Source organism: Calliopsis andreniformis, chromosome 6 (assembly GCF_051401765.1).
Source record: "Calliopsis andreniformis isolate RMS-2024a chromosome 6, iyCalAndr_principal, whole genome shotgun sequence".
NCBI classification, from domain to species: domain Eukaryota; kingdom Metazoa; phylum Arthropoda; class Insecta; order Hymenoptera; family Andrenidae; genus Calliopsis; species Calliopsis andreniformis.
Window position 1 is genome coordinate 21,201,426 of NC_135067.1, and position 21,577 is coordinate 21,223,002.

The 21,577-nt window shown below is 46.2% G+C and overlaps 1 protein-coding gene across 2 annotated transcripts in view; it reads left to right on the forward strand.

The window, feature by feature from the left end:
• Positions 1-423: 423 nt before the first annotated feature.
• Positions 424-21,577, forward strand: part of Lilli (AF4/FMR2 family member lilliputian) — a 139,580-nt gene continuing 118,426 nt past the window's right edge. For both annotated transcript variants that reach the window (XM_076381524.1, XM_076381525.1), the window contains exons 1-2: positions 424-718; positions 5,325-5,882. In XM_076381524.1, coding sequence (XP_076237639.1) covers positions 5,821-5,882 — 62 coding nt within the window. In that variant the 5' untranslated portion in view covers positions 424-718; positions 5,325-5,820. The remainder of the gene's footprint in view (positions 719-5,324; positions 5,883-21,577) is intronic.

The window sequence follows — 21,577 nt, forward strand, 5'->3', positions numbered from 1 at the left end:
ATTTTTACAAATAATTCCTATGTATACAATGTATAAAACATTAAAACGCTCAGTACTATGAGAGCTACTATCTCCAGATAAGTATTCAACAGACTGCGAAAAGATTGGTGCAAAAGAAACAATCATCGTTGATATGATTTGGAGAAGTCAGTCAAAGCACGTGCCGCGTTTGTTCAGTTCATAGGCGCCGCGAGTGAGCCAAATGATATTGTATGATTACAGAAGTCGGGTCGTGTGCGCACGCGTCTCTGCCACGGTTGGACGTGTGCGTGAAAGTATAGAGACCCAGAGTGGGGTTCGAGGGCGGGTGAGGGAGCAAGGTGGGGGCAGAGGGGTGGAGCAGCCGCCGTCTGATGACACCTGTAGCTCGACCCCCACGATCAGTTCAGCCGCGACCGTCCACGCGCCGTCTTGTTACGACGTTTTTGCACAGCCACCACTACATACACATACACACGTATCCGTGCATTCTCGCGCACGCACCCGCTCACATATACATCACACCTACCGGACCACACAAACGCGCGCTATTCGCGTGTATCAGTGCCGCGTAAGGAACGCCAATAAGCGCACACGTGCAAACGGGTAATTTTTATCCTTTACCACGTGACAGAACGTCGTGCGCATCTGCCATTATCGCAAGCGAACTGTCATCGTGCTCTTTTTCGTCTGAGATAAGGAAGAGAAGGAACGCCGAGAAGTGATCGTCGTACATCCAGTATGTAACCACGGACATCGTTGCTCTACTCGACAATCGACGTTTCATAAGCATTCTTTCTCCCCATATCGACCAGCCTTCTGTTCACTTACGTCGGTGACAACTGCTGCCAGCTCCCTCTACCCGTTCGAAGGAAAGCTTCTACGTTTGATTCCTAGCGTTGATAGATGCTCAATACGATTGACGCCTATGTAGATCCTAGGAACAAGGTCGTTGATGTAGAGCGTTACTTTCTAGAGGATCGAGCGCTTCGATCACGGCATCTAGTAAGTATCTATTCGACAGACGTTCCTTTTCCATTGAATCGAGGTACTTTTGTGCCCCGTACGGTTACGTACGATCGGTATCGAACCGTTTACCGTATGCAAAGCTCGCGTCCGCGTAATCGTTCGCATCGATAATTCCCGTGGAAGCGAGGCGAAACGAAGTTTCTCTAATCGACGTCAATGCGAGACGATCGTGATCTCTCAGAGGTATTTCTTGGCACGATCTTACGAACGACCTTATTCCTAGGGAATACATAATTGGTGGTGTTGCGATTGTGCGCAAGAAAACAGAACGTGGCCTGTATGGCCGGCAATGCGAGACGAAGGTGGCGGAGGGGCATGTTTCTCGCGCGTGTTTCGTGGTGTATGTCGCACAGCACACGGAAGCGAGAGATTCCAGAAACCGTGCCTCTGATCACGTGCGTGTGCTCCTCTACAGTGAAGTGTGCACGTCAACTACGCGGTGACGTATGTTTTCACGCGAATTCGCATCAATACCCTCTCCCTTCGATCCGCAAAATCGAGGAATTAGCACGCGACTTCCGTAAGTATGGAAAGTTAGCAAAAGCTACTTCGCACATTTTTCAAACGACACTGTGTATTTTTACTTCGTGAATCAACGACTCCTATCTCGATGTCATGGTCGCTATCTTTTGCTTTGAAAAATGGAACCTCGTCGAACAATATTCGTTAAAAAAGTTTCAAAGTGCATATCTTAAACAGAGATAGCTACGATTTCGTATGGCGTATTCACGAATATATTCTTCTTCACCAGATGCTCCGATCGTCAGAGAAACTGATCGCCGTTTATACGTGCATCGAGTTTGAAAAATATGTAGTTCGCGTCGCCGCGCTATCTTTCTAGTCCTTTCTTTTTATATCTCCCTTCTCGCTTTCTCTCTCTCCTGTACTCTTCTCTGTCTGCCCTTAGGTAAATAAGACGCGTGCTGTATCTACGCGTATCGGGTGCACATGTGTAGCATAAATAAGCGAAACCGTGTTGCACATACAATAGTCGAGCGAGTGTTGGATGTCTGCACACCTCAGACGAGGGATCCGACAAATATAGATACTGTTGGTGGCGCTGTGCGAGTGCTCGCACACCAGGTAGAGACCACCTCAGGAAAGGAGGTGAAGGGGAAACGGGACGGAGAGATGGTAGAGGAAATAGCGTGGACAGATTCCATTCGCGCTGAACAGAATCGCCGTGTTTTAAGTAGAGATCTCACATCGTGGATGGCCACGGTATTCCTCCATTTCGATTCTACTTATATTCCTATCTCTTTTCATCCATCGAATCGAGCAAATATCTATCTATATATATGCTCGTTTTTGTCTCGCGGTGAAAATAGTTTCACGACCGCGTAAACGAGTAGCAAAACTCTGAGAGAGACTGGCAGACGCGTTGTGTATGTGGTTGCACAAAGAGGCAAACGATGGCATATTCTTCGGGGCGAGTGCAATCGTGTTTGCATGGCTCGTGGTGGGGTCGGGATGGGTAAGTAGAGTTAGGAGGATCAGTGAATCCCCGGTGGAAGGGGAAACAGTGTGGACAGGTTGCGTTCGTGCTAAGCCGAGTCTCGTCGCCTCTTGCATTCCGAGACGCGGATTCCGGAGCGGTTTTCTTTTAAGAAAGAGGAGAGAGACGGGGAGAGTGAGACAGAGTGGGAGAGAGAGGGAGAAGCAACGAAAGAGAAGTGGCACGCTTACGGTACCGATTTTCCAGTAAGCATTCGAGTCTACTCGCCTCTTTTTTTCGTTGGTAGACTGGATAGAAGTCGGCGAGGGGGCTTTTTCTGCTTAGGCAGCGCCGCGTACAAATACACGAACCATAAGGGTAAAACGATCGTTGCACCTACAGTTGCTTATCGACTGGGATCACGATCCCACTTAGCGTACGTCCTTGAATCACGTAACGCTTTTACTCCTCGACTTTTCGCCTCGTTACCCATCGTTCCAAAGCATTGTGGCTCACACTTTAACAAATTTATGCAGATTTATTTTTGACAAAAATTAGAGATCGTTAAATCTGCAAAAACTCGTTAGAGATCGTTAAATCTTTTGATGAAATTTGATTTTTTTAAATTTAATGACACTTTTCTTAAGTTGAATATACATAATTTCGACTTGAATTTTTGATTAGCGGTAGAATACCTGTGTAAAAGACATTACGATGCAACGAATCGTGTCGAGGAGTCGCCTAGCGACTGGACGAGTAGGTCATTTGCCCTTGTTATGCCGGATACTTTCGACTTTGGCTGCCAGCGAGAACGGTACATCGGTTCGCAAAAGGATCACAGGTTGCTCGCGTGTTCTTACCAACTTGACTACACTATTATTACGATTTAAGGGTCGACTCGTGTTAGATACTTGTTCTATGACGTACAGAACCGTTTCGTGAAATTTCAGAGGTCATAAATGTTACGTACGAGTGTCACTCGATATTTCGAGTCAGTATCCCTACTAGTCTTCCTCAGGAGAGACGTACCGATGTCAATGAAACGATACGAGTAGAGAAGGATTATTAAAATAGGAAAAAAATGTGAGTCGTGTGTTGTAATATTGCTGCAACGATCATTTTCATGCATGTTCGATTCAGGAGTCGCAGAAGATACAGTGAAAGTGCATAGATGGGTTGGAGTCTAAGAGAAAGGAATAATTATGGCTTATGACATACTGTTGCAACGCTTGATTTCTTGCGTATTTAATAACGAATTTCTTACACACATATTTATTTCTTTATTTTACACAAGATGCTGCAGAACCTTCCCAGAAAATAAGAAGCACTAAAAAACTAAAATAATAAATGAAAAAGAGTATTATCTAAAATCACAGTGCATATGACAGAATTTTGATCAAACATAGCATAATATTCAAAGCATTAACAACTTGGCAGAAAAGCAGTCACAAAATAAAAGCTTCGAAAAAAACGAAAAATTGAAAAATTAATTCGTTGGTTGCCAAAAAGTGTATCGCGTCTCGGATTTGCATTGACAGGTCAATAGTCGCGCCATCTTGGAGTGGCACGACCAATCGTGAGATCGAACAAGTAACACGTGGTCCTCCGCGAAGTACAGGCCGAGTGTAGTTTACGAACGGTAAACCGAACGCGAGGGACGCGTCGTTCTCTCTCTCCCGGGTTCCCTTAGTTTATAAATAAACGACGCGCTCGATGGACTCACCTGGCACGTTCCGCTTTCAACCGTGACACTTATCTCAACGTTTCTACGTCTGGAAGACACGTGTGCGCGGATCGTCCCGTCGCGTCGTTTCGTTCCTAACCAATCGAGCAGCAGGATTCGTTGTGGAAACCGCTCGACTCCTCTAACCAACAAGCATGAACCGTTCGAATCAATTCGCGATATCGGTGGACTCTGAATTGTGCCTCGAGAGACGGACACTGGCGTCGGGGTGCTACAACATTAGCCAGACTGCGAGGACTTTCACCTGAGCGGGTCGAGCGTAGCCCGATTTTGGCGCCAACCGTGCTTCGATGGCGTTACCGCCAGCGACTCCTACGAGGGATAATCGGCGAATGTTATTAGGTCGGGGCGTACTCGTGTGTTTGAGTTGCAGCACGATTTAACACGAGCTGGACGATCTTCGACTGTTGAATCGCGTGCGTCGTGAAGAAGCTCGATACGGGAAAAGTTTCAAGTGCCGAAGCCGAGAAATATCGAGTACGCCATTTCAATGACGTCACAGGTGTGATATAACTTTCGTAACCTCGAGTCACTCGTGTTTTCGAAATTACTGACCGTGTATCGTTGCTCGCACGGCAGTCAAAATTCGCGTGCTGTTGTAAAAAGTTATTTAGAGTGATTCTAATGTGGCATGCAAGCAAAATACTTTGCAAGTGTTATTTAGACTTAAGTACAACCAGGTATCAGACTTATTGTTAGGTGATTTCATATTTTTCACATAAAGTGAGAGGATTAACTACTGTCCCCCTTCTATTTTCACGTATAACATGATGTAGCACATCTTTTCAGGTTAAGGCTGCTACAACTTATTAGTTATACCCTGCATAGTACTAGAACTAAAATATCGATATGAAACTAATACAGTAGCTCATATGTCAAGCTCAAAAAACAACGTCACAGCCATCGCTGTCTCATTGCTTACATTCCCCTCGTTAACTCGTCGCATGCCATCGGCCATACAATTTCGCGGTCAATTTTCGGTAGAATCGTGTCAGGAATGGTGGGGGTACGATATCAAAGCGTGTTTGGCAAGAGGCATTCGCACGTGTCGGAGGGGCTCGTGGCAGCAGTTGTAGAGGGGGAGACGAATCGCGTCGAAACGAAAGGGGGCTTAAAACGAAAAATTTCTGCCTTTAGGTGGGCACAGGCGCGAGAAGGGAGCATCGTCGCTTAACGGTCGGCCCCCAGCGCCATCGCGTCGACCGCTTATCGAGGAAAGCGAGGAACGCATCTGGATAGAAGACGAGGGCCTGCGCGAGGCTGGGACGCACATATTCGCGACTTGTTGACAGTGAGTGCTGTTGCTGGCCGGGCCGCGTTATCTCCGACGGATTCTCAGCTCTTGGGGAGAGCGATCCGTCGAAACGCGTAACTCTCTCGCGATAGGAGCGTGGCACGTCCAGTCGAGGATGTAACGCGCCCTCGTGATATGCGTGCACGCGAGTGTCGAGCAAGCTTGTTTCGTCGCAGCGCAGCTTTCGCGGGAAACGATGGGCCGCGCTTGTAGCTAGACCGAGTAGCATGCACGTACAGTGGCCACGGTGAATGGAAAGTTAACAGATCACGCGACAGTGATGCAGTGCCGTAGTGTCAGTGCCAAGTGCCACGTGCCCATTGTTTGGATTACTTGAAGATGCCGTCGTCCGGTGGATACTATGACGACAGGAATCCTCTGCTTAAGGGCACCTTATCTAGGTGAGTCTTACGGAATTTCTCTTTTATAAACTGTAAGGGTAAGGTAAATGGTCTGAGTAGCCGACTTTGTCCCGGTACATGAACATTAACGCTAATTTTATTTCATTTTAGTCTGCAGTTTTAGTGCACCTAATAAAAAACAAATATATTTAGCTACTGGGACACAATTCAAGCGTCAGGACATTTTCATCATTGGTCGTTCACTTACTGGGACATTTGTCTAGGTATCGGAACATTTATCTTTCGTGTCCACACGAGAGTTCGACAGTCCCAATTTAGTCCCTAGAATGAAATTGATCAAAGTTCTCGCGTAAACCAATTATCATGTAAAATTACGAGAATACTTTTGAGAGCAGGTACTATAGAAAACTCTCAGGTGGACAGGAAATTAAATTCTATCTCGTGCGCAGCGTTTGTTCCCTGTCAGACAGATCGCAGCTCGAGGGCGCGATTCGCAGAAAATGCATCGACCGCGAGCAGTCGTTTTTCAGCGCGTTGATAACAGCCAGGAGGAAAGTGTGACACGAGAGATTCATTTTACCCCATTACTCGAGCGGTGGGTTGATCTCCTTGGTGCCTAACCGGTCTGCCGGTTCGCTTCTGTTTTTAAATACGGCCTCCGCTCGATCGAGCACTCCTTCGATCGTGGACGCTGTTGCTTGTAGCCCTCTCGAACGGTTTCTTCAATTTCTTTTCAATCCATCATTCACTATGTCTTGCAATTTCAAATTTCAAAATATCAAGACGCTTAAATTTGCAGTTTAATTCTTGTGTACTGTTCGAGCTAATTAGTCTTGAAATTTCATTTTATTTTTATTGAATTCTACTTCCTACGTCTATTGTCCCATTCATGTGTTATTTTCGGCGCTAGTTGTGTACAGTCTTTCGCTCATTATTATTACTACAAGCTTGTGAAATGACGCAGGTTCGCGCGATTTCGAACGACCGAGCGTAGTTTGTAAACAGATTTTTACGAGCTCGTTAGCAATTTTCTCCTGCTGTTATGCCTCTGTTGTTTGCGCCTCGGTGTACTTTCCACGTTAAGTTACTTTATGGGCAGAATCAGGCCCCTATTGGTAAATACGACCGCTTAGAAAGTACGACGAAACAATTCTGTAAAAAAGATAAACATAGCCGAGGTGTTGAATGCGAAGTTGAACGCGAGGGAGGGGTACGCTGCCGATCGAAGGTCTCGCTCGTGCACTGTCAGCGTTTCGCCGCTCGTGTCGACGCTAATTCAACGTTTAAGGCAATTCGATTGTCCGTGGCAGTTTAGTCGATCAATTCCCTCTAATTGACAATGATGGAATTCACCGTGGAATAAAAAATATTCGCTTAAATCTGATCTGAAACGCGTAACTTTATAGGTATCCCTGAGAATCGACTATTTGGCAGTGATCCTGCTCTGTCTTATTAACCGAGTCGTCGTATTTCACCAAGGAATGCTATTAGTGTATACTATTTCATTGTCAGGGTATAATAATCTCAACAATAATTCTATTTGTCTGAAGAAAATATTGCACGTAGTTTTACATTATATTTATGCTACTGATAACACTGAAGTTTCGCGACGAATACATTTGTTTCGCCTAATGTAGAGGAACTTTCACGCGACGAGATAACTCGTCCTCGCTGTTTAACAGGTTAAAGTATTGAATGTGCGTTGATCGCGGTAAATCGTTTCGTTGCGTGTCGCGTAGGTCGGCGACGAAGCTGGTGTCGCCAAACGTCGCATTTACGCACGCACATTTTGCACTTCGGCTCGATCGTTTCACGCGGTCACGACGAGATACGCGGGTCGTACTATCGGCTGTTCTGGAGTAGCAAACACCTATGTGATTCCATTGTTTCTGCCTTTCTGATCGAGCCAGACCCGCGTATTTTTTGTCTACTGACTATTTGCACAGATAGAATATCAACAATGAAATACCCTGTATAAAGAATTGTTTGATGAACAGTCTTGCGAGGAATGAGGGACGGAATAGTTGGGCAAAGAGATTGGAAATAGCTGTCGTATGTTCTTAAATAGCGATTTGGATTAACAATCCTTCCTACACCTTGGCTTTTCTACTTTTATTCTTCCTTTTGCCTTCTTCGACCTACACTATCCATGCAGTCAGGTAAGGTCGTTAATGAATATTGCGTGGACTATTGAGTCGCATTAGAAGTTAGGTGTCTACAGCATTGTAATTAGTTTTGCATGCTTGATGAAATACTAGGTCGCTCGAAATTACGGGACAGTAGGTAACGCAGTAAAGGCATAGGTACCTGAAAATTTGAGACTCCTTTAACTCGTTCAGGTCAATGTGTGTAACGAATGCATTAGCTGATAATGACCTAAAAGCCGATAGTATCGTTAGGGACCTCTGTTTCCGCATCGGCAGCGAATGAGGCCGATTAAACGAAGCACCAGTCGCGACAAACTCGAGATGCTGACGCAGTATTGTTCCGAAGTATTTCTCGTTTTTCGTTTTAGAGCGACCCAGAAATCAGTCGACCCATCGAATCGAGCAATCTGCAATTTCCGCTTCGATGGGATTGGTAAACGTAGTTTTCAGTTGATAGACGTGTGAGTTGATGAAAGTTTCAATTCTTCCCTAATGCGATGCTCCCGTGACATGATTTTTTCCTATTGACGCGAACACGCAGTACGCAAAAGTCGCGCAGACTGTGCAACAAGTACGCCGTGATTAGGTCGACGTCCTTGACCCCCCCCCCCTTTGCAGCGTCGAAATTCAACGGGCACGTGTATTGTGGTTTGACCAAGGAGGATAATAGACTTTTGATCGGGACGAGTTTCGTAATTGGAAGTTCACGAATGTGGGACAGGGTCGTCTGTACAAAAATTATCGCGCCCGTGTTTCTCCGCGTTGCGGTAGTTCCCCTTTGAAGCGGAATAATTTACGAGACTCGCGAAATCCGTTCCAGGAACAGACTGTACGAAATATTCGTTGCAGAGTTCATCGATAAATTCCCATCTGTCGCGTCAGTTGTTGGAACGTTGCGCCGTAGGCGTATTTGGAAAGAACAATCATAGAGGTGGGTGTGTTAACGTATTTGCAGCATTTTACTAGAGCAGAAGACGAAGTTGTACGAGGCGAAAGTATTTTCAATGAAAGAGGATTCTTAACGTCGTTGGCGTGTATGGAGTACACTACGATTATTTTTCGACTGTAATTCTTTTTACGTCTTAACGTGATCGAATGTTTTTATTCAGAAGTACATAAAAAAGCAGCTTGTTATACTTTCTTGAACGTTATCTTGAACGTTATTTGTGTTAATGGGTTAATCTTGAGATTTATTTAATTCTGTCTTGAATTTATACAGCCATTCATTCGGTATTGAATTTTTACAACCTGCTCCCGATATTTCGTGCAGCAGTTAATTGATTAGTTAGTAAATACTATTCCTTGCTATGTTATAGGTACAAAGGAAAAAAAGTTAACTCGATGGTCGATTTCGTAGCAATGAAATCTCCTAGAAGTAAGTCGTGACGCGAAGAGAAAGTTGCTTTAAACGCTAGCAATAATGGCCAGTGACAGTAATGGTTGTACGAAGATCCCCGAAGCGTTACAGGGTTTCTGATACTTTTGTTATGAATACTGTTTTTGCGTAGTTAAAAATTCACAGTCCACTTTAGAACAAAGTAACGATTACCTGCTTCGGTATATGGATTTTTAAGAAGCGCAGTGACATAAAATATTTTTCACGTCCATTCTCTGGTTCATGAATTATGTTCATTTATTTGAAAATATTATTCACAACTCACTTTGCTTCGGCACGTGGCGAAAAACAGGGTAACACTGAAACAAGTCTTTCAATTCTCAGCAAATTTCGAATTTTCAAATGTTCAAGCTTTCAAATATACAAAATTTCAAATATTCAAATATTCAAATTTTAAAATTTTCAAATATTTGAACTTTTGAATTTTTAAATTTTCAAATATTTGAATTTTTAAATTTTCAAATATTCAAATTTTCAAAATCTTAAATATTCAAATTTTCAAATATTTAAATATTTAGAATTCGGAATTGTCAGTTTTGTTCCACCTTGTTCCTTGAAATCCTGCTCGCCCTATCAAAGAATTCATACATTTTCATTCCTAGTCGCAGAGGCTGCCTGACGCGCGACGTATTCCTCAGCATTATCGACGATACTTTTGACTCGAGGCGCGTAACTCGGTAATGGTCCCTGGTGGAATTAAAGTGAAGCGTGCTGCGAGTGCATATTCTCTCGTACACCGACTAACGAGCTTTCCCGGTGGCTGGCTCTATTTCGACAATTTCGCAGGGTTGGGTCGCGCGCGCGTCACCTCCGGAACATCCGCGCTGAGGAAGAGTATTCCGGTTTTAAAGGGCAGAGAGAGAGAGAGCGAGAGAGAGAGGAAAGAAACGTTGCAGGAGCATCGGATGGCACCGCCCTTCTGTTCTCGTTATCTCGCTGCCACGGAGCTCGAAAAAGACGAAGGTTCGTGGAACTGGTCGAGCAACGAGCTAGTCGTCGGCTTTTGCTTGACCACGCGCTGGATCCGGCTCGAACTGGACCGATGAGAATAAATGGATTCGCCGTAAGCGAATTAATCGCTGCGACGTGTTCAATCGCGTGTCTCGCGCACCGAGCTGACGCTGTTTGTCGCCACGCAGGACACATTCCCGCGATACCATGGCCTTCTCTCGCTCTTTCTCTCCCTCTTTCTCTCCCTCTTTCTCTCCCTCTCCCTTTCACTGTCTCTCTTCCTCTCTCTCGGTATCGAACGTAGGACGACCCTCGAATACGAGCGGGATAATGAGAAAGCGTGGGGAGAAAGGGTGGACGAGGGCGTGCGGAGATAGGGTGAAAAGGTCGAGCATAAGCGCAAGAGGGAGGAGTAGATAGCAACGGTGCCCTTTTATTTTGATTATCGCGCTCCTCGAGGGCGTCCACGACGGCACCGCGGCCCTTCTGCCCTTCTGCCCTTCTGCCCTTTCCTTTCATTCCGACACAAACGGCAATCGAAGTAATTGCGTTAATAGGTGTAATTAATTAGCGCGTTGATAACTCTATACGCTTCGAGCCTAAGGATGGTGGCTGCCTACCTCGCCGCTGGACTCAGGATATAATCTAGCCACAAAAAATGACGTAACGTGTTTCGTGTTTGACCTTGTTCCTGAAGCGCTTTTGCGTTCCGATGAACCTTCTGCCAAATTGAGCCGAACTACTTTCATTCGACTGGCTATAAATAGCTCCGTTTAGGATGCATCCCGAAAGATTCGTTCTTGAGATCGGTATAGGGTATAGGGTTCTTCTAAAGTGTTCTATTCAAAATAAGAATACGTACACTCTCGTTCGCAGTCTCGAATCCCTTTGCTAATCAAAAGAAGTGAGTATAGGAATATTCCTCGTTTTTTGTATCTACTGATAATGAATATTACCTGAGTATGTTTTTATTTCTATCGAATTCAGAGTATAGATAAACCTGGATAAATTTTTAGGTGATCATGCATATGTTTTCAATGAATATTTGCGAGTGGTAAACAACTTTTGGTCGGAAGCGTGTCGTTGAGATAGATTGAATTCATGCACCCCTTGGTCTTCATAAAGCTGTAAGCTAATTTTAGAGTAGACAGTGTCCCCCATGGTAACGCGGCAGACATAGTAGCGGTTCCACGTGGAATCTGAAAAACCTAACGGTCCTGTTGGTTTTTGGGCGAAGGTCGATACATTAGTGATTTGTGTCGCGTTGCACACGTGTCGCATATTAGAGGTTGGCGTGACGCTGGTGAATCGAGTAACAACGCAAGAGCCAAGGGAGTGAAGGGGCGAGAGGTGGCGGTCAGTGGCGCCGTGCTTCTTTTCTCATTATCTTAACCACAGGGTTCCTGTGGTATGCAGCGTTCTTGGTACACTAACCTGTTTTTTCTCTCCTCGCCTTATCTACCGATTAATGAATTCTCGTTACCCAATGGAAAATCGCGTCAATTCGATCTTTGACTTAGGATTCGTACTCCACGACATTATGCATTAATACTTCAATTCTGGGCTTAGGAAATAAATACTTTTTCAAACCTAAGTTACACGTGTGAGTGCTTCTTCCCATTAGTACACTCAAGACAGAGTCACTCCGATTTTGTGATGCGTAATAAAGTTCTCAATTCTCACTCGCCTCTTTCAAAGGAGTTTGCGAAAGATCCAAAATTAATCCAGCAAAAGTGGTAGACAAGAATCAACCGTGGCACGTATAATCTTATCTCGAGAGTCACACTGTCAAGGCGAAATTTGGCGGATCATATACACGTTGACTCAAAGCACCGAATCCGTCATCGTGCATTCGCGAGCTTCGTATACACGGAGAGAAGAGAGAAGAGGAGTCTCGTGCGATTTCCCGAATCGGGGATCGAGGGAAACAAGCTGCTCACGCGGCATTGATAATTTCGTCGAAGAGAAAGGCTGTGGAGGCACTTTCGCCAGCTGTTCGGCCGACGTTGACTCCAACTTGTATTGGGCCGAGGAATGTAGCGAAGAATGTAACAATACTCTCTTTAAAAATAGAGGGCCTCCTCTGGGTTGAATCGGTGGCCACGAACGTTTGACTTTGAACGAGAGATAACGTTTGTTCGATAAACGCACGATAACAGCATCGACGATAATTCACGGTCGAACTAGGGTCCAGTAACCTATAGTAATAGATTTTCCACGACGACCCATAAGCGCAGATTGTATTTGTTTCGAGGAGTGGACAGGGCAATCGATGGTACAGCCGCACTTTGTAATGCTAACAGTCGTGCATATTCAACGGAATCGTTGTTACGAGTAGTTTAACACGGTAGATCGCGCGGCGTAATTGAATTTCAAACGTGTGACGTTGCATATGCCTGACACGCGAATTGCTGAAAACTGATTTACCAAGCTCTGCCCGCGTTTGGCTTCTGTGGGATCCAATTTCTCGAAATTCGGGGAAAACATCGTAGGACTTTCTTGACCAAAAAAATTGTACTATGCTCATTTAGTTGTAGCTATAATTTCACTGAAATAGTTATGTGCATAACAATAGATTATTCTTATTAAATGAAAAAGAATCTAAGGCTTCATATTTTGAAAAAAGCAACATGAACCCAAAAGAAGTTGAGACTTAAAGCGTATGCAATCAGGTGTTTTTAAATTGAAATCTACATTCCCCCTTCCACAGTCGCTCCACACTTCGTTTTCTCTTGTTGCTAAGTGACTCCCCTCCATATCACTCTGGAGTGCGTCAAATGAACACTCCCCCGTAATTTCCCGATTGCCTAATCAGGATTACCAGCATCGCGATTCCATCGCAAACGAGGATAAAGCCTGATTCCTGATGCAGGAATCGGTCGTAGCGCCAACGCCCACGCGACCGTCGCTCTGTCGCGAGTCCCCACCGATCCGTCCTCGTCGCTTTCCTCGCCGCTTTCCTCGCCGCGGACGGAGCAGCCTTGCTTACCCGCGCCGCCGCGCAACCATCGTCGCCCTTGAGTCAAAGTCGTCGCTGAAAACACAAGTTTGCACCGCTTGACTTCGCGGATCTCCGCGAGCGCAGTATCGAGAAACGAAACTCGAACTTCTCCAATCTTCTTCCTATACATGCAGAGAAGCGGACGAAACGATCCCGCGCGGCTGTTATCTTCTCTCTCTCTCTCCTCTCGTCTTCTCGACACTTGCACGTCGCCTGTTTATTCGCGTTCCATCTAGCGGATCGAAGCCGAGACACGTCTCGATGTCTTCGAAAACGTTCGACTACTCTCTTCTCGATTGGTTCGACGCGCTTGGATCTAACTACGCAGAAAGCGCGCTAGCTCGGACATTCTAACCGGCCATTGGGTTCGTTCGAGCCACGAGAACCCGTCGCGGCCGTGCACTCTAACACTTTCACCGGGCAGATTTCTAACGCTGCCACGATCTTTCGCTGCGTCCACGTTGGATTCCCCCTCGGGAATAGATTGCTGCAGTTGCAGGCGGTTTAGACCTGGTTCTGTTAACCAGAAGGCGAAACCCGAGGAGCAGGGTTGCTTGTTGCCCGATGCGTTGGGTAGAATGCAGACAGCTTTGGCGAATATACTTGGGAAACGTTCTTGCATTATGTTAGGTTCCCAGGTCAAGACTTATTCACTCTCAGGTGTATTATTCTGAGGGAGCAAATATAGCTCAGGTACTGATGAAACAGCTATAAATGTCTATTATGGGTGAAATTTTGTCTCAATATCATTAGAAGAAATCAAAGTTGACGTTAACTTCCGAGGGCTCATCAATCGTGTATAGGAAGAAAACATGTAGAATCGTTTGTAGAGGGATTCACTAACGCCATGTAACCAGAATCGCCTGAGTAGAGCCAATAGGTTTCTCTTCAGAGTTAAACGGTACGGATAGGCGTTTAGGAGCTCCTTGAATCCCATGCCTAGTAATAGAGAACATATCCCGTGGCTCATATTCTCAAAGGTGGTTTCACAGACCACTTGAGCCTCGAGCAGATCGCTATGCCCATTCCACTAGCATTGCTCCGCGCTTACTAAAATATGCTAGCATTGGGATCCACATGGCAAACTGTGATGCCGCGTAAACGGGACCAGAGTAGCGTTCTCGATTCAACCGGTTCCATCGTACAGCTGAATATTCGATTAACCGGTTGGGAATCGATTGTCGGATTCGTATTGGAGCGTATGGTCGGTTCGGTGTGACAGAGCAAATCTCGAGGCTCTGTATGTTCGACTAGCAATCAGGTAATCAGCAGGCAATCACCTAGTTATCAGGTGTACGCGATGCTCGAGTCAACGATACCTGTGTATCCTCGGCAAACCGAGCTCCTCGCGTTCCGCCTTTGTCAGATATTCCCTTTTGCGTTGTTTCCATGACAAAATGTCGGTGTCTGGTTGAATCGAGCAGCAGTTGGCTCGGTTTCGTTCGCGGTGAAAGTTTGAGTGTCGAGGTGCATGGCCTCGTTCTCCGGACTGTTATCGACGCGATGTGAACGCCCCCTAATACAAGACAGTAGCATTGCGCTTCGCCACGAGCGGAGCAGCGCTCCGTGCCTGCCAGATACGACGAAGAAGACGAAGAAGGGGCCACAGGAAGGGGGAAATGCGGACTAGCCTTACCTCGATAGGCACGCGTATACCACCTAGCCCGGCTGGATCCGCGGCGACCGCTTTTGTGCTTTTACCACTCGATCGCCTCGCCTCGCCTCGCCTCGCCTCGCCTCGCTTCGCCTTGCCTCGCCGCGCCCCTCTCCCCGAGGCTTTCCCTCTTTCGAGCTTCCTCCTCGCCCCTCCTGAAACAGACTTTCTGGAGCGATCCGCGAATACTCGGGGATCTGTTCGAGCCACGGCGATTCTTGTGCGCGTCCAAGTTGACTCTCGGAGCACAATAAGCGGGATAAACGGCGCGGGGAAGGGATCGAGGGATAGGTCGTGGGGGAGAGAGAGCCGATTCCTTCCACTTAGCATTCCCTTTCGCGCGACACCGGACGAAGTCACGGCAGCCCAATAAATTCTTAGGGAAACTCGGAAAAATAGACGACGCTCGCTGAATGGACTGTCGACGAGAGGTTGGCTATTCAGCTGGCGAGCAGAAGAAGCTTCTCGAGTTAGTTCTCATCAGTCTGTTTCTTCTGCCGTGAGAAAACCGTCGGTGTCTTCTCTCTGCGCAAATATCAACGATCGTCCCGTGAGATTGATCCACCTGCGAACCCGGCTGAAAAGGCGCTTGAAAAGGTTACGCTGCATCGATGCTCGCTCCTCGATGTATTCATCATTTTCTGCCATTTGCGATTTGTCGCGTTCGTCCTGCTTCCATTGGGGCTTCGGCCGACACGGCACGTGCTGCTTCGGGGCAATTTTTAGAACTTTCCTCTGCAGGAGTGCGTCGATCCCTAACGTTCCCCTTCTCGTTTGTCTTTGGGGTCACTTCTGGGATGCCTTCCCTCCTTCACTTCCGAGAGACTCGTCTCCCTGCATCGTTGCCACGGAGTCTTTGCTTCTTTCTATACTGGCATTGAAGAGACGTTTTATTATAGGAGATAGTGGTTTGAAGATTGCTAAGAAATTTTTACTTCTAAGTTCTGCATTAAATCAGTTTATCGAGGACTTAGTTTATAGCAATTGCTTTACTGATAGGTAAAAATAGATTTTTGACAAAAATAGTACCCACATGTCAGCAAGTGAAAGTCTTTATTTGCAAAGTCTTAACAACTTCCTGCTCATTTTTCGCGTCCCAGTAGAGTTCGTCCGTAATCTTATCGTCAGTTGGAGTAAAGGCAGTAGAAAACCGTCTGTCAGTGTTCAACAGGGTCGAGACCACTCGAAAACCGTAAAAAATCAGACTCAAGGTCCTTCGAGGGGAACGAAAGACCCGTTATTGTCTTACATATTGTCTGAATGTGTACGCTTTCCAAATATCGATCGCTCGAAGTGACCATCGTTATTATATAAAGACACGAGAAAAATCCAAAGACGCAATTACAATGGGTATATTAAAATATTGATAATTAACTCGATGGACTTCAATATTTATTCGATTATTCAATAATGAAAAATGACACGTATTTTGTCTCATTCTTCCCCAACAATCGAGACGTCACTCTGTCCACTGTGTAATTTGAATCACGACGACTAAATGGTCGTAACACACATTGTTTCCAGTGAAGCTTTATCCGTCAATAACAATGCGCTGCTGTCGAAATGATTCGCCCTCGGTACACGTAATGACATAGTACAGTTAGAGAACGATTATTACATCGCGTCATCTGGCTCTCCGTAACATTATTTCTCCATTTCGCGTATTCTTCGTGCTCGACAGCGGCGACTGTATTACAGTTCCTCAGCCGATGACTCGTCGTGATTACGCCATTATAATCGTGCTTCGCCGACGACCGCTTTTTCACCGTACAATTAGCGAGCCGAAACTCTAAACGCAATCGCAGTTGCATGAAATCCACGAGCAATTTCACGATTCACCGACAGACACCGACGACGAGAACGCTCTTAGATTTCTGCTCGACGATTTCCCTTAGATGGTAGTCGATGTCTCTAAAATAAAACCTGCGGTCCATTACAGGGATCGGTAGTTTCCATTGAAATTGAAATTTGCGATGGGTACTGGCCTAAAGCGCGATTTCTAGAGCGATAGAAATAAGACGTGGCCTCTGTTTGTTGGAAGTGACGGAAATCGTTAGAGAATTAGGCCATTACGATTTCTCACAGTAAAAACGACGTTCCTCGGCGCTTCAGTGACGTCAGGATCGCGTAGAAAAGTTCCGTTAGATCTCTCCCGGCGCGGAGAAGTTGTGGGAATCATCCGGTTGGAGCGAACGCGACTCGAGTTTATCCTCGACGCCGACCTCTTCGAGGTTTCCAGCGCCACTCTGTTCACCTGCTTTTCAACAACCTACCTACCAACGCCCATCTCTCGTTTATTTGCTTCTGCTCTCTGATCTTGTTACTCGCCGGATTGTCCCGGCAAACGTGCATACGCGAGGTGGTAAAAGGTGCTGAATTAAATATTATCTGGATTATTTGCTTCGGTACTGTGGACAATTCTTCTTCTTCGTCTTCTTCGTCTTCTTCGTCTTCTTTGTCTTCTACGTTTCCTGAGAGGATGAGGATTAGTTTAAGTTTGACTTTGGACCGAGAGGTTTACGCAACGAGTTGGTCGTTGTCGACACTCTCAAAGTGCTTGTACAGTTTTTAAGTATGTTGTAGAGGGCTTTCAGAAGTTATGACTACAGCTTTTTCAGCTGGAGAATAAAAAAGCATAATAGAAACCTCTCGTTGCCAGGCATAGTCACTTTTCCTCATAGAAAAATTATTGAAATTTTGTTCGATTTCAGTAATTCCAAAAGGCCCCTCAAGTTTAATCGAAAGAAGATCTCCGTAGACAAATCCGCTCAAATTCTTCATCTAAATAAACAGTAACACTTGCAGCTTCAATACCAAAGATCAAGATACCAGTGTTATTGCTTCTTCCGCACCCTGTATGTAGAAGATTACGAGGAGAAGATCCTTGGATTTGCGTCGAAGATCCGGGTCAAGTACGAGTAGCAACTTCTGTTACTCCTATCGACATGTTCTGCACGTTGCGTTGCATAATTCTCTTTCATCCTGGTTCATCAATTACCGAAACAACCTATTTCCGTATATTTCGTGGTCTAAGTTTACGATAAGGAGGTTAGATATTTGCCGACACCTTTTTGTGCGTTGATCCAGGCTTATCTAGTCCCTGCTGTTCGAGTAAGTTTCTCATCACCTGACTCTATTCTCATAGTCAAGCTCCGCACCCTCGATCGTCTCGTTCTGGGCATCCCCTAAGTGCAACCTTCTCTTACCTCGATAACGAACGATACGAGCGACTTGATAGTTTTTCCACAGCGCGTAAATAGTTTCGTCACGTAAGTTGGACGCGAGAGAAATTGTAGATTACCGAACGTTCGGAGATTGGTATCCAGTCGCGCAGGTGTTACGTCATCGACGATCTGGTCCCACAAGCAACCTGACCATCGTGCCACACTTGCTGTTTACATTCCACGTTACTCGAAAATTTTCTCTTCACTTCCCCTTCCCTTGCATCGCCATTCTCAGTAGGAAGGACCTAAGAAGATAAGGCTAGTCAGGAAGAACTCTCCCTAGACACAAAAGTGCGTTTAAATATGCATGTAGGTAGGTGTGCCGAGGGACGATGGGTCGAAAAGGGTGGTCGGCGGGAGGGGCGGAAAAGAAGGCGGCGAAACAATTGGTAAAGGAGACGGAAGAGGGTGGAGGGAGGGAGACAGAAGGCGAAGGACGTGATTTGATAACACAGCATCGATCCAGGGTTCTCAGGATGCTTCCACCCTCCTCCGTCTCCGCTCACCCTCGACTCTATCCATTCCGTCCCCCGCCCTGCGTTCCCTTCTTCTTGCCCGTTTCCGCGATTCCCGTGCCGCAACGAACAGAACTGTAAATACCGGTGACGTTGCTCGCGACGTCCGTCTCGCTCGGTTTACGAGATCACAGGTTACCATCGTCCTGCCCAATTCTCGATAAATTCCATGCCGCTGGGTTATTCCGGACGTTTCGGCTGGTCGAAAATATCCGAAGCTCGTGATGGGTAGTTACAGGGGTCGTTTCGTACCCGTTACCAGCCACGACCTTTTATTTTCTCCCCCTATCACCTATTGAGGGGCTGATTCACTCCGGTTCGAGGATTGCTCTGACATTGTCGGAAGCACATTGCCACGTTTTCGTCCTTTTCTCGCCTGCCCCTCGGGAAGCAATGATGTTTCAGGGGCACTAGCTTTTCTGCAACATCTGAGAAATAATATCATCGGTTTAGTTAATTCCTACTTACTGGATACACGAGTAAGTAATAATACGGTGCGTCGAGTAGGAACACGTTCCATAGTATATATTTTCTGGATTTCGACTTGTCATTATCCTGATCGGTGCTCCTTTCGTTTCTTTTCTTCTCGCTACCTGCTTTACTGACAAGACTAAGCTAACTACATAAACTGACTGTTCAAAGATATCTATTATATCTGTACCTTAAATTCCACAGCGATAACGGTGCTCCTAGTGGTAACAGTCCATCAAGAATTGAGGATCGTTTTCTTCATCTGACGTTTCCCTTCATATCCAAACTCATCCTCCAGCAGCCCACACCTTCGCCCCAGGTCGCTCGAAATAAATAATCGAACAGACCCGATCGACGCAGAGCCATGCTCGCTGGCTCGCTTTGTTTACGTCGGTTAGCCGAGTGAAAGTTTCCAGCGGGCTGCGAGCAAAGCGATTTCGCGAGTGTACTTGCACGCGGTTCAGCGGCTGCGAGTACTCGCGGGCGTGTTGCACCACTAGCGAAGAGTATTTTGAAGCGGTCCACTTGGAAACTTGGCGCTGCTCGTCCCCGGTTGCCCAGCTTTGAGGTGGAACGACGCAACAGCGACAGAGTAATTAGGAGAAAATCGGCCTGACGTAAATGGAGGACGCGTCATTGAATTATCAGACGTTCGGCCGGGCCGTGTTACAAAGGGAATGCGAATAGGACACGAGGCGCGATTGGCTTCAAGGCGACAAGTGGCCTGGCCAGTGAACCTGCGCCTTGGACGAACTCGGCTCGTGAATTGAAACACACGGCCGTGAGTCCAAAGTGATCGAAGGACTTGGACAAATTGCGAAAGTTTATTCGATTCTGCAACGAAAGGAGAGAAGTCAGCATTTTATGAAATGTCAATTCCAGTGGTGGCCAATTCTTGTTATGATAGGAGCTGTATTTTACCTAGAAATACTTACGAGATGCGTTCTTCTTTGGAACAACATTCTGGATTTAATTAAAAAAGAATATTTTTGGGGGGAGATAGGTTTATTATAGCTGCGGTTAAACCACCCAGACTGCATCCGATAGTTTGAAGCTTGTTGCAAGAATCTTATCAACACCGAACACTGTACAAGTCTCGTCACAATGTATCTACTTTCAACAAACGAGTTTGCATAAAGCGCCAGAATTAGTAACGGTCGTCATCCTAATTACGCGTTTAATTCGTCCGCTTTTATAACCCTCGTTTCGAGAAAGAGGAACTATATTAGTTTACTTTTCCCCGACATTTTGCAAGTAAACGTTCTCGTCCGCGAAGCCAGTGTAATTTGTTTTTGCAGTAACTTCGACCTTCGGCTGTTTATAATTCCGCCGTGAACCTTCATCCTCCGTGGCAGAACACCACGGTGAAAGAGATACTTATATTTCACGTCTTCCACTTGCTCTTTTTCGCATCTGCTTATAGCCGCGCGTGTCCGCGGGAGCTCTGCTTTGCTCCGAAACAATCCGCGAGGCCAGCATTCCTGCCTCCTTTTACTCCAGTCCTGAGATTCCTCTCGAGTCGACGCAATTTATAATCCTTCGATTAAGAACCGAAATTTGTAGACTCGACTTTCGTTCCGATCACCTGCTCAGAATTGCATGACGCAAAAGGTCGCCTTTGTGGGCTCTTCTTTGGCGGCGCGTTTAAGCGAGGTCAGTTACCAGCTGTCGGTAAACTCTGCTGTAAACAAACGAGAAAGGACCGTCGAACGCTAAGGCCAGCCAGCAGCGAGTTTTCGAGTCGTTCGGTCGGTCGTTTGGGGCATCGCATTCCACGCTGCTTCCACGCTTCTTCCACTACACTTGCACGCTGCTGCCTTCGATTTAGGAGTCTACAAATGATCATTCTCTCGTAGACATTCTATCTATTCCGTTCTTGTGCTCTACTGTGTTTCTTTCTTGAGGTCTTTAATTAATCCTTTGGTCCGTATGATTAAATAGTGACGCCTCTACCACTCCTAATGGTTGCTATTCTCTGGAGGAACATTCACGCCCGAAACCTATCAAGCTCGGTGGCCATAGCGTTGTTTTAAACCTGTGTGAGGGTAGGGGAACGTAGGCACGCTGAAACATCCTGTCGCTTCTTTTCCTGGAAGCCCCTGAGATTTTCGGTAGGCACGTAAATAACGCGCATCCCGCCATCGAGAGCAAAGGTCCCGGCCACGACAGATTGACGAATCGATTCCTCTGCGGTAGAGTTGTTCCTTGGCTTGTTTCTCTGTGCGAGAGAAAGCAGCTGGATTAAACGGTCACCGTGAGTGACACGAAAATCTCTTTGCCTCTAGGACGAGAGTTGCCAGTCTTCGCCCAGGGCTTTCTCGTTTAAATCTCTGGAAAAGGGAGAAGACAAAGGCAGTGCATCCTGCAAAAGAGTT